This window comes from Drosophila subpulchrella, unplaced genomic scaffold (genome assembly GCF_014743375.2).
Source record: "Drosophila subpulchrella strain 33 F10 #4 breed RU33 unplaced genomic scaffold, RU_Dsub_v1.1 Primary Assembly Seq409, whole genome shotgun sequence".
In the NCBI taxonomy this organism is placed as follows: Eukaryota; Metazoa; Arthropoda; class Insecta; order Diptera; family Drosophilidae; genus Drosophila; species Drosophila subpulchrella.
In genome coordinates, this window is record NW_023665628.1 from 27,004 (window position 1) to 42,510 (window position 15,507).

The 15,507-nt window shown below is 36.0% G+C and overlaps 1 protein-coding gene across 3 annotated transcripts; it reads left to right on the forward strand.

Moving 5' to 3' along the window:
- The first annotated feature begins 9,198 nt into the window (after nt 1-9,198).
- LOC119562257 lies at nt 9,199-15,006 on the forward strand. Of its 3 annotated transcripts, none has more exons than XM_037875432.1 (6): nt 9,199-9,283; nt 11,925-12,051; nt 12,370-12,514; nt 13,061-13,360; nt 13,763-13,877; nt 13,933-15,006. In XM_037875432.1, exons 2-6 carry the CDS (start codon nt 12,000-12,002, stop codon nt 14,074-14,076), a joined length of 756 nt encoding a protein of 251 aa, XP_037731360.1. In that variant the 5' UTR covers nt 9,199-9,283; nt 11,925-11,999; the 3' UTR covers nt 14,077-15,006. The 3 variants fall into 3 exon arrangements, with proteins under 3 accessions (XP_037731360.1, XP_037731358.1, XP_037731359.1); XM_037875430.1 differs by having other exon boundaries at nt 9,228-9,384; XM_037875431.1 differs by having other exon boundaries at nt 9,241-9,423.
- The last annotated feature ends 501 nt before the right edge of the window (nt 15,007-15,507 follow it).

Consider the following 15,507-nt stretch of genomic DNA (forward strand, 5'->3'; position numbering starts at 1 on the left):
GCTTTAGTGGTAGCAGCAGAACACTGAGAAGAGTTTAGTATAAATTGGAAATAAATAATTTAATTTGAATTTAAAACATATAAACTACTTTTAGAAAATTAAAGGGAATTCCTGTGTGTGATTGGTAGCCAAAGTAAGTTTTATGATAAGATAGTTAAGATCCAAAAAAAATATAATTGAATTAATTTAGTTTGAATTTTAATCATTATTACAATGTTATAAAATAATAAAACGAAGCAAAATGATTTTTAGCGAACTTATATATATGTTTGAAGCTAGAATATACGCAGCTAAGTATTAATAAGATGGAGGATTTAATGGAACTTAATGAAGTATACTTAATTTACTGACTTATTAACAATACACATTTTTTAAGCATTAAGTTTTTAAGCCCTTGATGATAACATACATATTTATAATATATAAGATTTTGTAGATCCTTAAACCTGTAAATATATATTGGAATGATTATACTCAAAAGATAATGAATGAAAAATGATTTTTTTTATGTTTTACTTTTTATTTTAATTTTATAGTTAATAGATAAAAATGGTAAAATAACTTTGAGTCTACCGATTTATGTAATATTCCCTATTTTAGGGTCTCGATTGATATGGTGACTCACTATATCTTTATTATATTCTATTCACCAGATAGTTTTCTCTCTGCAGCGGCAACAATAACCATGGGCAGTGTCCAAGTACCAGCTTAGGTCTCACACACACTCGTGTGATGAGTTGGCAATAATGAACTTGTTGTTGTCGCTGGCTTGAACTTTGTGTAGAAGCCAGAACGGCAGCAACAGCAGCAACAACAGCAGCAACAACTTGAGCCACAGCAGCAACATCAGCAAGCACAGCAGCAACAAGAACTCATTAATGGGACTAGACACCGCGTTGGACCCGGAATATCGGAGTATCTGAGTATCTGGCTATCCGAGTATCTCAGTATCGATGACCATTTGGGCGTTTGGGTTCAGCAACTGCTGTCAGCCGCTTGTCAAACGTTTCTTTTGCTCTTTGGCAACGGGCGAACAAAATGAACAAAAAGGTTATGGGTTAACAGCTGAAGGGAAATATGAGAATTTCCAGCTACCAATTCAATAATTGGAAAAACATCGATGCCATAACTGAAATGTTTGCTCTGAGTGCGCCAACAAATTAAAATAAATTAATTATTCAGTGAAAAGTTGAACACGAACATGGGGCGCACTCACTGCAGGCTGCACTAATAGATGAATTGTAAATGAGTCGTTTAAGGAACCAGGGCAGATGATGAAATGGACGATGAATTCGTTTGTCAGACAATTTGTACAGAATCTTGTTGAACTAATTGAAGGCCAAATGAGTATCGAAAGGGGAGGGGCAGAAAAACATTGCGTGAAGATGAAGGTGTGACTAAGGTATTTGCCGAGAAAATGGACAATCATATAAAGCGGGACTAAGTAAGTAGCTGTAGATAAAGAAGCTTTATTGGAAAAAGTGCGTTACGCATAATGGTTTTAAAGTATTTTTACCGGTATCTTTCGTCCCGCATTACTTTTACTTATTTTCTTGTGCCAATCAACATTAATGGTTTGATATGGCCAATTAAATACATTTTTGTAATATCTTATTTGATTTTATTGGATTCGTTGGTTCGCTTTAAAATGAACAGCTTAACAACTCGTTTGGTATTTTATATGTAGTATCAAATATTTAATGATTCAAATTTTAATAACAGATTTGCTTGTTTTTATGTTTAATTGACTGGTTCAATTTTTTTTATTTTATTCAATACGGTTACAGCTAAATATAAATAAAATGATTTTAGAATTTGTTAGAAAAACAATCTACTCGTAAAGAAAATATTTTTTAATACAGAACACTTACTACATAATAGACATTTATTTTTAATTTGTATAGAGAGTTGCCATTGACTTTAATTCAAACTAAAAATCAGGGCATTCTATGTACGAACTTCCATCTTTTGTTAGCCTTTTCCAAGGGTTTTTGACATCTGCCCTTTATAATTCCACCTGTTGTTCGACTCTCACTATCTGGCTGGCCTTCCCATTTGCGTTCCCCCTCAAATCTGGGCACTTCACCCAGTTTTCCTCCACAAACTTGGCATTCCCTTCTGTTCTGGCATCTCCATCACCTGAGGCTGCTGAACACTCTAATCTGACAGGTATTTGATTTGATTTACCAAATAGAGAGGGACGGCGAGAGGCCTGCTAGAGGGAGAGAGAATGTAAATATTTACACCCTATTGTTGCCCGGTGCTCTGTGTATTTCGTATTTGTAGTTCATTTCAGCACTTCACCACCACATCCACATCCACTCGAGGCGACATCCAAGTGATGCCTTTTGTTGATCGAGTGCTTGCCACGCACTTCACTCTCTCCGTCTCTGTCTTTGGCAGTGGTGCCGTCTCTTTCGCGCCCATATCCATGGTAGCGGACTTCGGTGAAGTGCTACAGATATTCCAATGCTACTTTACCGTTCACGAAAAGTGTTTCTCAAATGTCTTTCCTTTATTTTTCGGGGTTTCTGTTTTTTTTTCGACCATTTGCTGGGCAGTGGCGATTAAATCGCGGTCCAACCCCGAAGAAGGCCACCGAAGATTTGGGCACTGAGAAAAAGCGGAAGTGCCTTGGAGTTATATTAATCGAACCCCTGGTCTGCACTAAAAAAGTATGGTTCTTTATAAAAAGTTTTTTGAAAAATAAGCTTTAACTGTGATTCGTTGAATAAAGGATAAGTATCCATATACTTTCTGGTAATATAGTTTTTAACCTTTCTATATGAGTATAGGTTTTTTTGGTAACTAAAAGAATAGAATCTATACTCTAACAACCAAGATTTTTTTTATTATTATTCCTATATTTGTTACCTCTGCTTATAAAATATAAAATTGACTAATCTCCATTAATTTCACTAAGATAATCACTAAAAAATGTAACTAGAAATTTACTTAAACCCTTTAATTTTTTTTAAAAGATATATAGTCATTATAATTTGTATCTTGTTTGGTTTATTTTCATTAGCAAATATAATTAGTTGCAACTTAAAAATATTTCAAAGTTCAAAAAGACGTAATACTTATGTGGAAAAGACTGTATCCTTTAACAACTCTATGTTGGCTAATCATTGCTTTGTTGGTTAATACACCGGCTACTCATTCCTTTAAAATCAATATAATCATTTTTAACTCCCATTTCTCTTTGTGCACCTCCGAAAATCTCCATTTCCCCCTGTTGCGAAGTATCTTTTGTGTGGGCAAGTCAAGTGCCGAATGCCCGAATGCTCTTCAACTCATTGTTAACCCATAGACGGGTCGCGTAATGATCCAGAAAACGTCGGCGGCAAAGGCTTCTTTCTCACGTTTAGCGCCTGGGCCTAGGCAATGGCCAAAAACAATTCCAGGCCAGGCTAACAAGTGACGGCCATTCGGCCAACACACAGATGCAAACGCACACCATCTCCAGCTGGGAAAAACACGAGCTGTAAAACGTCAAAATATACGAGCACAGAGCGATTTAAACTGTCAACGTGGCCGTAAACATTGTCAGTGGTAAGTCGGATTTTCGGGGTGGCAGGGGCGAAAGGGGCCTCTGGCCAAAACTGGAACCATGGAGATACTCGGCTACTTGTTGCCTCAAATTTGCTTATGAGCAGGCCAAAACAACCGGCCAGGCGGACTCCACTCTGCAGTCCAAGTAGAAGTCGAAGTCTGTGGCCCGGTCTAATGTGGCTCGTAAATCCTGGCCAAAACGGCCAAACAGGCAGTGGGGTTTGCTAGCCCCGTTTTTGGCCCGGCCTGATGGATGTTGTGATGCGGCTGGGGCGGCACTTGGCCAGATTTACGCCCCACAATTAACGTTCTAATCGGCTCAATTTGTTTGGTGTGCCGGGGAGTGGGGAAAGGGGAGCTGGAGCGCAAGGCAGGCAGATAATCAGCCAAAACAACCTACAAGTCAATTGAAAGTGTCAACCTGTTGATAATGCTGGCGACGATGGGGAAATCTTACAATTAATTCCAGAGTGTGCATACAATTAGTAGAACAGCCTCTTTGATTTCGGCCGAAATTAGCAAATTAGTAGGTAGTATTCATTAGGTCCTTGTAATTAATATCTACTTTGGTGCGAAATGTGACTAATTGGCACAATAATGACAGAACTGAACTTGTCAATGCTGCCATGCTGCAATTTTTCAGAACACATCTTTCCTGTTTTAGAATTATTTGGATTAAACTTCAAGCCAGTGCTGCCAGCAGACATCTATAAAACAGGGCAGATCAACCCAAAAAAAGGTTGTACAAGAAAAGCACAACAAAAAGTAAAACAGGACAAAAAAGAAGACAAAAGTATATTCTATTAAGTGTTTACTTATACCATAAATTTCGTATACCATATAAATGGATTGAACACCTAATTAAATTATGCAATAATCGTGTGTTCCTAACTCATCTTCTTCGCTTAAGCATTTAACCATGTTAAAATATTTATACATATGCGGAATAATATTGAAATAAGTAAATACGAAAAATTTCCGGACAAGATGTTTAAAATTTTTTAGGATAACGGACAAATTGGCAGCACTGCAGTGCAATAACAAACTTACGCTGTAAAATAAGTGTAATGGGTATGGTCATGTTCTGACTATACAGCGTTTCTACATTTGTCTTACTTTCAAATGTAAGATACACGTTTTTAGTGGCGCCAATTTGATATGAAGCGTAAAAGTTTGGTAAGCTGTAGTCTTTATTAGGTTGAGCTTTCGATTTCTTCCGAACAGAGGGCGTCGTAATATTCTCGTTTAGACCGACTTAGACCGAAGACTAATTTAAGTTTTATGTTAATTCAACGTTACTTAGCCTTAACAGAAGCTTAACTTAGAAAATAGGCTCAGACCAGGATTATATCTTTACCAAGATTTTGTAGTAGGATAAGTCACTTTCTATAAGTATAATTAGATGTAACTCTGATATGGATATGGATATGTAGGTATTACTCTACTGTGTTAATGTATATAAACTATTATTTGAATTAGCGTCTAAATGTATCTCTAAAATGCAACTCTGCCAAAATGTTAAGTATCGATGTTGATCGCAGCCAACTTCAAGTAATAAATTGCGAATAAAATGCGAATTTGAATATAATAAAAACTATTTAGTTAAGTGACAGTTCATCCTACTATAATCCTTTGCAATTTTTGAAAACCGGCGATACCTCAGAAAAACACTTTTCAATCATACCTAAAATAAAACGGCAAAACTAATCCCTTCTTGCCAAATTCTTAAACACTCAATTTCGGTAACAGACCTCTAACAGCGAAGCCCAATTCTCCACTAATTTCTCGACTGGCCCTTTGTGAACTCATTGCCGTTAAACAAATAAAAATAAACTAAGCGTAAATACTTAAGAAGAGAACAAATGCCACGAGTGGAGTTAGTCCTTTGTCCCGAGCCCAAAGAAGCCCCTTGACCTTTCGCAGGGCTCTGTTCCTCTGGCGGATTTTCCCTATTTTGGCCTACCAAAAGCATTTTGGGTGGGTGATAAACTTTAAATTGTCCAATGCTACGTGCCCCGCATGCGGAGTTCATAAATCCAAGCGCTAAATGTAAACATCAACAGTTGCCCGGCTCCACTAAAAGCAGCAAAAACAAGGCAAAGCACCAACAAGGATGGCAAAAACTTGCAAAGTTCAAACACAAACTAATGCAGCAGCAAAAGCAGGAACAAAAGCCACGCGACCCTCGCCCTCCGCCCTTCTACCACCCCCCCAGCCACCCGCTTTTCACCCACTCTCTCTCCTTTTGACCAAGCCACTTTCACCGTTGTTATTGTTGCCATTCTCGCACTGGTTATTGTTGTTGCTGGTGTGCTTAATACGCGATATCCAAATGTGTGTGTGGGTGCACAGAGAAAAACATAAACTAAGTTGTTGGGACATTTTTTGAATCCTTAGATATATTCAATATTTTTGAATGTCAAAATCTATAATTGGAAATTTGAGTAAACTTCAAATGTTTTCGTAAAAGGGTCGTATTATTTTTATTGTACATTAAAAATGTACTAAATGTATTATTATTTAAAGCAGTGGCGTAGACAGAAATTATTTTAAGGGGGGCTTACAAACATTTATTTTATTAAATTTTTATAAATACATATGATTTCATTGTAGAAAGGCTCTACCTATTTATTTGGACTAAAAAACTGTAAACACATTTCCAATTTTTTACTATATTCCTAATTACAAATTATCTCGTTAATAAAATTTGTCAGTAGGGCTTAAACCCCCAAAAACTAATTTACAATATTTTTTTTAATTTTTTTACATGAAAATATTTTTTTTACTTATTTTCCATCGAATATCAGTGATTACTTTTCACATTTCCAGAAAAAATCTGTTGTAAATCGCAAATTTTTTTTTTTCAAATTTTAATACTGACTTGTAATTTTTCCCAGTGCATGTGCGATGTGTGAGTGTAGGTGTTGACCGTTTGGGTTGTTGGCTAGAAGCAGCATGCTCCTTTGGCAAGTCCAGCCATGGAAGCCGAGTAAAATAAAATAAACTTGAGTTTTGTTTTCGTTTGTCGTATAAGCAATGGCTTAAAGCTTTGCCCGGCTTTCGCCCCCCTCTCATCCTTAACCCAAACGCATTTGGCCAGTGGTAATGACCTCCCAGCACACATACTTACACACAGGCACACACAAGGGATTGTTGCACTTGCCAAGGGTTAAGTTTCGATAATTATGGATGCAAAAGTGGAGCACAAAAACGAAACTGGAAGTGTACAACAATCCACAGAGCAGTGAATGTGTGGCATGCCACACTTAAAGTTGTTTACCTTTTTTCAGCCTGTGCATATTCTCAATTGAGTCGAAATTTAATTGGTTTACTAAAATAAAAGTCAAGCCACTTTAGGAAGAGGGGAAAGGTATTTATTTAAACTTGCATATGTTTAAAACATTTTAAGAAGTAGATGTAAATTGCATACCCCCAGAGAGTTTACAAGTTTTGGGATAAAAAACCAAACAGCTTCTTAAAATATATTTATTTTTGGTTTCTTAGATTTTATAGTTTTTATAATTTTATAAAAGAAATTATTTAAAAATGTTTCAATCCTCAAGCACTTATTTATCATTTTTTAAAGTATTTCCTACGCCATAATTTCTAAATCAATGAAAGTCGGTTTGGTAATATGATAATATATAACTTAAATTATTCTCTAAGACTGCTTAAATTGAATTCAAGCAAAAAGGAATTTATTGCAACGGAAATGACGTATTGGAAAGCTAGCTTCCATTCCTATTATGACCATTTCGCATTTAATCGCCTATCGAAGTGAAAATAAGCACTATCTTATCTTCACACTGGATTGGTTAGATGAGTCCCATTTCTAAAGTGGCCAATTCAATGAATTACGACTTTATCTGATCTATAGATGGCCAGACAATTTAATCTACGAGTGCTTTAAATCAAGTTGAACAACTTGTTTTGTTTATACAAATCTAGTTAATATTGATTAATTAGGTGGGTGCTAAACATTTTCTGCAGCAACAGCTAAACTGGTTGTTTAAGCAGAAACACACAGAAATTATTACTGTTCTTTATTGTAAATTTTAATTACATTTTTAGTTCCAAGGAAATTATGAAATCAATTTTTTTTACACGAATAACATTTTACACATTTGTGAACTTTGGAATGTTCAGCCGTGTTAATTAAACTCCTTTCTACATAGTTTCAATACCTTATAAATTTTAAGCAGCCCTTTCGGTTGGGTTTCCCCTTATTTCATTGTTTTTCTAATTGACTGCTGACCCAGAATGTAAAACACTATACATATATATTTCATTTGTCTTGGATTGCAATTGAATAATCTAGCTAACAGGTGTCCTCTCCCCTGATAGTGTCTTCATTTTATGGTTATGTCTGCGATTGGGTTCGGGGAACTCCATTTGGAATTCCCCTTAGGCAAACAAATCCAAGGACTCCGAGGTGAAAGGAAATCTCCGCCTAATTTAGACAGTATTTACAGTAAATATGCAAACAGACCGCTAAATTGGCATATAGCAAACAAAAATCGAAGTAACAAAAGCGAGGTGGTGATGGGCTGGAAAAACAAAGGCAAGGACACACGTGTAAATTGAGTACACTTGAACCTGAAGTTGATTGTTGCTGCTATTGGCTGTTGGTTCTATTGTCACTTGGCAAACATAAATGATCAAATATTGTACAAGACGACAAAAATGATTGGCAAACTTTGGAGGGCAAAAAACGCAGTAAGTCCATTTAAATATTTCGGAAATGGACATTTTAAGTTTAACAATAATAGTTAGTTTAAAGATTTTAAAATTTTATTTGATATAACTGATATATTATTTATTTAATATTATATTTATTATATTTTCAAATGATGTCATGCATTTTAACTTGATTTCTAATGAATAATATATTTATTTATTTAGCTAAAGTATTTCAAACAATATTTTATATTAAATATGCGTTATATTTATCCCTACTATTATATTTTTTAGCAGTGTAAAAAAAGAGTGTGGGATTTTGCAATACTTCCTAGTACAAATAGATAATCTTATCATGGCAACTCGATTCCTTCTTATTTAATTAATTGAAAGGCAAATATAGCCAAGAAGAGGATTCGGTTTATTTCTTAACCTATCAGTCGATATCTTAAATCAAAACATTAAATGTTGTTGTATTTTTTAAGCAGCGATATCATAAGTATCACTCGTTATAAACGAAAACTAAGAACGAATATATGCTTGGAGCACTCTATATTACACCTTTATAGAGTCTCATTTGGTTGTCCTATGTAAACAAATATTTTACGAAACGACGGAAATTGGCAAGCTTAAGAGGGTTTTCAAAAATTGGGACCATTCCTCGGACCAATAGATAATCTTATCTTAACGTTTCCCTCTTATTAAATTAATTGAAAGGCAAATACCCAAGAAGAGGATTACGGGTTTGGCCTATCAGCCGCCTGTTTGAAGGCGAACCGCTTATCATTTGCACTGGGTCGGCATGGAGTATACGAATACCTGTTGTTGCAGTTGCTGGCGTCGCGTCGCATGTTGCTGCCCGCCGGCAACATGTTGCTCGCGTGCTCGGTCGGCTTTTTCAGTTACTTGGCACTCGTTCTCGGGTCGCCTTCGCCAATGCCATTCGATTCGCTGGCCGACTGGCGCCGCTTCTTCTGCCTTTCAGCTGGGGCCGTTCAGTACGCTTCTGTCACCCGCCCGGCCAACAACACGGCGCGCTTGCTCCGCTCAGGTCCGCTCCACCTCGATCCCGATCTCGACTTCGCTCTGTACCGCTCGTCGTACCGCTGCAGTTGTCATTCGAAAGTGTCTCGCTCGGCGGCTCCAGACCAAGTAATCAACCGAATTAAGACCAAAAGCAGTTCGAAAAATGTATAAATAAACAATGGAGAAAAACCGGCTCTTGATTTTGCACAGGGCGACGATCTCGCACGCAAGATCGCCACCGCGAGGCGAGGGGCTCGTCCGACTGCATTCTTGCATCACGTGCAGCCCGCGACACGCCCCCTCAAACGCCCCCCTAGCCGCTTTCAAGGCGAAATTCGCACAGAGAAAAAATTTCGAGATCGGTGAATTTTTTGTTTCGATTTAGGCGGTTTTAAAAGCGAATATTGCTCGAATATTGCATCAAAATAGTACAAATATATTTAGACTTATTAATTTTCTTAAATTATATTTGTTAAGATTCTCTCGCACTGCAAACTTTAATCATTTTCAAAAGTTTTAAAAATGTAGTTTTGATAAAGATTGGAGTCTGTAAAAATTTTAAGAAGTAGGAGACTACTAAATATTTTCAATTTTTTTTTAGTTTGTATGATGTCTTTTAAACTTAACCAAACCCTAACTTTTTTATAATATATTCAAATTCAAAGACAATTTTTTTTACTTTAAAATTAGGATTTATTTTATTTTTTTAAAAATCTATTTTTTTTTTTAGTCTCTTTGTTACCGAATTTTTTATTCTTTAACTCCTTATTTTTTCTCTGTGTTGTTTATTAAATTCTCCTTTGAAAAGGCGCAAATCTACAGTTCTTTGTGCAGGGTGTTTTATTCTTCCTCCTCCGTTAAGTGTTTTGTTTTCGTTGCTCAATTGAGCGGCCTCATAGCCCCATGAAAACAGCTGCAGAACCCTCACTTTTGCATATAAGAAAGAACAGGCGCGAATTGGCGGTGATATCAATCGAAAGAGGTGCAATAGCTCGAGTATTGCCCGCAGTTATAGCGATTGCAACTTACTAATTAAAAGTGCAAAACTATGCACATGTTAATATTTGCATATAAAGTCATTTCCTATATATCCTCGTTCTTTTTTTTGCTTTATGCAATCCTAATAAATTCCAGCAAAAACCTTTCGCTGAGCCCACATTTCTCGTTGCTTTCATCTGTCAAAAAACCCTGACCTGTACCAATTCTCATATTTTTCTTCAATCATTTTGAACGTCAACAAATGCCGAGAAATCGTTGAGAGGCCTTTTGAAAAGTGTTTGCTTTTTGTTTATTTGCGTATCGTTTATTTATAGGCATTAAATGCATCTGTCGGAGGACTGTGAATGCGCAATATTTATTTGTATTTACTTATTGCAATAAAAACATAAACGGCCACAAAACATAATCAAAAGCATAAACAATTTACCTTGTCAAATGGATGAAAATCAACATCGATTTGGACCAGTTTTTCTCTGTTAATTTGCTCTTGTGTTTCTCACTTTTCATGCAAATTGGGGGAGAAGAAAAAGAGGAGCAGTACGGACATACCAATAATGACAGTGCTTTTACAGATTTTCTGCGATGATTGAATGCATTTTTTACTCAAAACATAATATTTCATTAAAAATAAACATGTTTATATTAGAAAAACCTTTGTTATGGCTACACAGGGGAAAAATTGGTGATAAAAAGTATTCTAAAAAGGAATATAGGTAAAAAAGCAGTAAGCACAACAAAAAAAGTAAAAAGTTTAAAATAAACCATTTTCTTTATAATTAACCTAGCCAGACGGTACCTAAATTGGGTTGTTGACCTTGCGTACCCACTTATTATGTTTATTTTCATGTTAATTGTCATGTTAATTTGTTAAGACTCTGGGTTTTCTAAGATTCTCACACTTAATTAGTTTTTGGATCGGAGGTATACATGTGAATATTTTAATAGGACTTATTTTTTAATTAAATTAATTTCTTCATAAATACTTTTTAAAACATTTAGACCGCCAAATATTAGTGTTACTATACTTAAAGCTCTAAAATAGCATTTGTTTTAGCACGTTTTTTCTATCATTTTTTGATTTATTTACTTACATCCTAATAATAACAAAGGTTTGTTAATTAATTAGATTCTGTTGTAATTATGCAGTTTGAAAAACCTTTGACCCAATTATGTTCAATTAAAAAGAACTTGTCCCACTGTTTTGCTTTGACAAAACCCACACAATGTTTTCGCAAACTATACTTTGACCTGTCCACGCCACATTTGCAACGATAATTGGGAAATAAAAGCACCCATTGGTGGAACAAAATATTAGAAGGAACCCCAAGTCAAACAGAAAGAATCCCACTCAAAATAAAAACAAGACAACCTCTGACGCTTTGCTTTCGCTTTTCTATTCATCGCAGACATCCGAGTATTTTTAGATCAATTTTTTGTTTCGGTTGGTCGTGATTTTTTTTTTGCGCTTTATTTTGCAGCTTTTATTTGTCAGCAGAGATTTTCTTTTACTGCGACTTGATCGGGCCATAAACAAGAAAATACGAGTGTATCAAACTATAAAAACAGCTGAAGCCTATAATTTGCCAATTGCATTTGCATTTTATAATTGTCATGATTTTGTGTTGTATTTTTCCATTGATGTATGATTTATTAATTTATTTTTTCAGCCAAACCAGTTACAAGCACTTAAGTGCACAATTGCATTGCAAAAAAAAGCAGCAGAAAGAGAGAGAACGTGAAAAATGCATCAATTTTGGAACTGGAACTGGAGATGGGCTCTGCTGATTTTCTCGGGTGAGTATATTATAGAAATGTGAACCGATTTGGGTTTATCTTGTAGCCAAAATCTGACTCGATATCTCGGAATTCCCCTCAAGAAAAGTTGCACGAAAAATTTATGAAATGCCAATTTCACTTACGTTCAACTTTATTACCCCTGACGCACATTTGCAACTTTGTTGCAACTGACTGGCTGGCGCTCCTGCTGCTGGCCAAGAGTCTCAGATTGCCTTTTAGCTTTCAGCTTGAGCACTATTTCAATGTTTCTGTTTGTTTGTTTATTTGTCTCTCGCCCAACCACCCACTCTGCCCCTTCTGCTCTCGAATTTCCAGCCCTGCTGCTCGTTTCGCTGGCCAACTCGGAGGAATGCGGCCAGGAGGAGTTCGCCAAGTGCTCCGAACCACTTGATATGCTGCATTTATCGTCGAACTTCTCGATTGGACCGGCCAAGAAGGAGGAACTGGACAAACTTTGTCAGTAAGTGGCTCCACGAACGAAATTCCCCCGTCGATCTGTTGCCAAATCCCAATCGCAATCTGCTCAGCACAAGAAATATATATTTTCGTATGATCGATTTGGCGATTTTGCCTATCAAATGTCTTTCTATAGAGTGGTATTAGCTGGTGAAGTTCCAGAATTAGAAACTTAGGGAAATCTGTTTTTTTGAATTTATGAGAAAAAGAATCCTTTTTTTAACTAAGTGCTAAATAAATCATTTAACCAAAGACTTGCTAAATTTAATAATTCACAAAACAAGTAGGTATTACTAATTAAAAAAATATTTTTTTATGAATTTACGAAAAAGTTGATTTATAGTTGAATGCGACATTTTAAATGTTTTAAACGTACTTATACATTTAATAAATCCGTAATTAATCAGAATAAGTCAACTTATAATTGAATGCCTCATAAAACATTAGGCCAACGATTTTGTAATATTTTTTTAAATCGCATACAATGGGCTTAACAATTCAATTACATTTTTCACTTCCACTTTAACATTGAAAAATCGAATATTTCCAGTGAGCTGCGCAAGGGAGTGAGGTGCATCCAGAGCTTCACCCGCCGTTGCATGGATCTGCAGCAGAGGAACCAGTTCAACAAGCTCTACCACGGAACCAACCAGTTCATCAGGGATCTGTGCATCAAGGGGGCGTTCCAGGAAGCGTACCTGAGGCACGCTCCCTGCTCCCAAAAGGCCAAGACCGAGTTCGAGGTGTGTGGCAATCGCTACAAGGACACCATGGTGTTCCTGAAGCCAAACAAGAATCAGGAGAACTCCGAGAATGGGACCTTCAATGAAAACATAAAGACCATTTGCTGGTGAGTAAAAGAAATCGCAATAAAACAGAAATAATATCTAGGAACATAGCTTGAAAATGCAATTAAGCCCAGTACCATGGCAAATATATCTTAAAACTTATCTTATGCATAAGAAAACAAACCAATAAAAATCGTAGAGAGTATTTTATAGTTGTTGAAAAGGAAAAGAATTAGGTATAGTTCAGAAAGTTTTTCAACCATCTTGTTGACTCTTTGTAAAATTAAAAAAGCTAAATAAATTACCCTAATCAATTAATAAAAGAATTTATTGTTTTAAACAGAAGGTTATTAATATGTCCTGTTATGTCCTGTTCTGTGCCCTAATACCAGTGATTCTTTTCTATTTAATTCATTATCTGCCTTTATTATTATTTATCTATTATTATATTATACTTATTTTAGCTCCATCAGTGAACTTGTGGACTGCTCGGAGGATGCTGCACGTAAGGTGTGCGGCAATGAGGCGGCTGAGTTCACTCGTGAACTGGTGGACAAGTATGCCAACAGCCTGACCAAGGTAAAACCAAACCGAATCTCTAACTTAACAGATTGTAATTACCTGTATCTTGCAGATCTACTGCGAGGACTTCACCCGACATCCGGGTCACTGTCGGAACGGCGAGGAAAACAGCTCCCATCGGGCGGGTCTGAGCAGCTTAAGCCTTCTCCTCACAGGGACACTAATCACACTGCTGGTCAGCAGAGGCAACAGATAGATGGCAGAGCTACAGCTAAGTGCAAATATCTAGAACCAGTCTTACCAAGTCGAAAATATGCACTGCAAGAGAGGAGATGAAAATGTAGTTAAGGTTTCCCCCATCATCACACCGAAAGAATTCCACACGCTGTTGCATACGTTTTGGCAGTCAATTTAGGCCACAAAAACCCTGATCCCCGAGAGATCGAAGGAGTAAGTTAAGTGCGTTATGTATACCAGTATGCATATATATATATAGTTATATATATATAGAACAGTGTCAGGCAAAGCTAAGATCGTATATATATATACGGATATGTATGTTACTATATAAAGGATATAGGCTAGCTAGTTAGAATCAGTGTTGAGTGTGGCAGGCAGGTTAGTTGTTGTTGGCCTTACTTTCCAATCGATCGTGCAATACTAGAGTTTCGTTGAGTTTGTTCGAGTTGTCCAGGCTTTAAGTGTAGGCATATTTTAGAGATACAATACCCCTAAGTTTCACAAAACGTTGTTAGCTGAAGTTCTAGAGCGCCCCTCACCACCACCTCCGTTTTCCGGATTATATTTGCAAGTCCCATCCCATTATATTTGCAAAAATCACACCCTTAGGCGCACAAGGAAGTAATCCCCAGTGGATTTGTTCACATATCGGCAATAACTTTACGTAAACTGAAAGTGCATTTCTATGAATGAGGAATTTTAAATTATTTATTAACTTATTTAGTGGATAGCGTATATTTATTTCACTGTAAATACCTTTAATACTATTCAAATTGGGAAGTATACATATAAAGTAAATATTAGTTTAACTTAAAATTACACACAAACACACACACACACCTACTTACAAAAAACTGTGAATATATATTATGATTAAAGAGTAACATTTATTTTAAGTAAAACACACACATGCATATGCAAGGAAAAACAATAAAAAATGAGAAAAAAATTAACGCAAAAAAAGTGTGAGACGAGTGGCGAAATAAAAGAAAAAAACGAACGGGAAAGGAGGTTGGGAAAGTTTTGGAAGCCGAAACCTGGTATACCCTGCGATTCGGAATAGCTAAAATTGGTGTAAGCAATTTTCACAATTTTGACTAAGAAAAAGAAAGATGTTGTGAAATATTACAGATGGATTATTACCTATAGTTCTTCCTTATTCGAATTGCACAACAAAATTTTAATTGGTTATCTGCAATTATGTTTTACATATTATACTCTTAATATCCGATTATTCTGGGAAAATTCAGATTCCGATTCTGGAAAAAGAAACCGGGAAAGATTTTGTTTATGAACCCAAATTTCAAGCGAATGGTGTTGACTCTTCAAAAACATAGCCAAAGGTAACTACTAAGCTTTCGAATCTATTTTCTAAATAATTGTAGAATTTAGTAAGCGAAAGGAAAGGCCTCACAAAACTTATAACTTATTCAGACTTAAGTAGTTT

Excerpts from the sequence above, each read along its gene's own strand:
- LOC119562257 (XM_037875432.1), top strand. The coding sequence starts at position 12,000 with ATGCATCAATTTTGGAACTGGAACTGGAGATGGGCTCTGCTGATTTTC. Across the intron at positions 12,052-12,369 it reads GGCTCTGCTGATTTTCTCGG|CCCTGCTGCTCGTTTCGCTG; the intron begins GTGAGTATATTA and ends TCGAATTTCCAG. Across the intron at positions 13,878-13,932 it reads ATGCCAACAGCCTGACCAAG|ATCTACTGCGAGGACTTCAC; the intron begins GTAAAACCAAAC and ends TGTATCTTGCAG.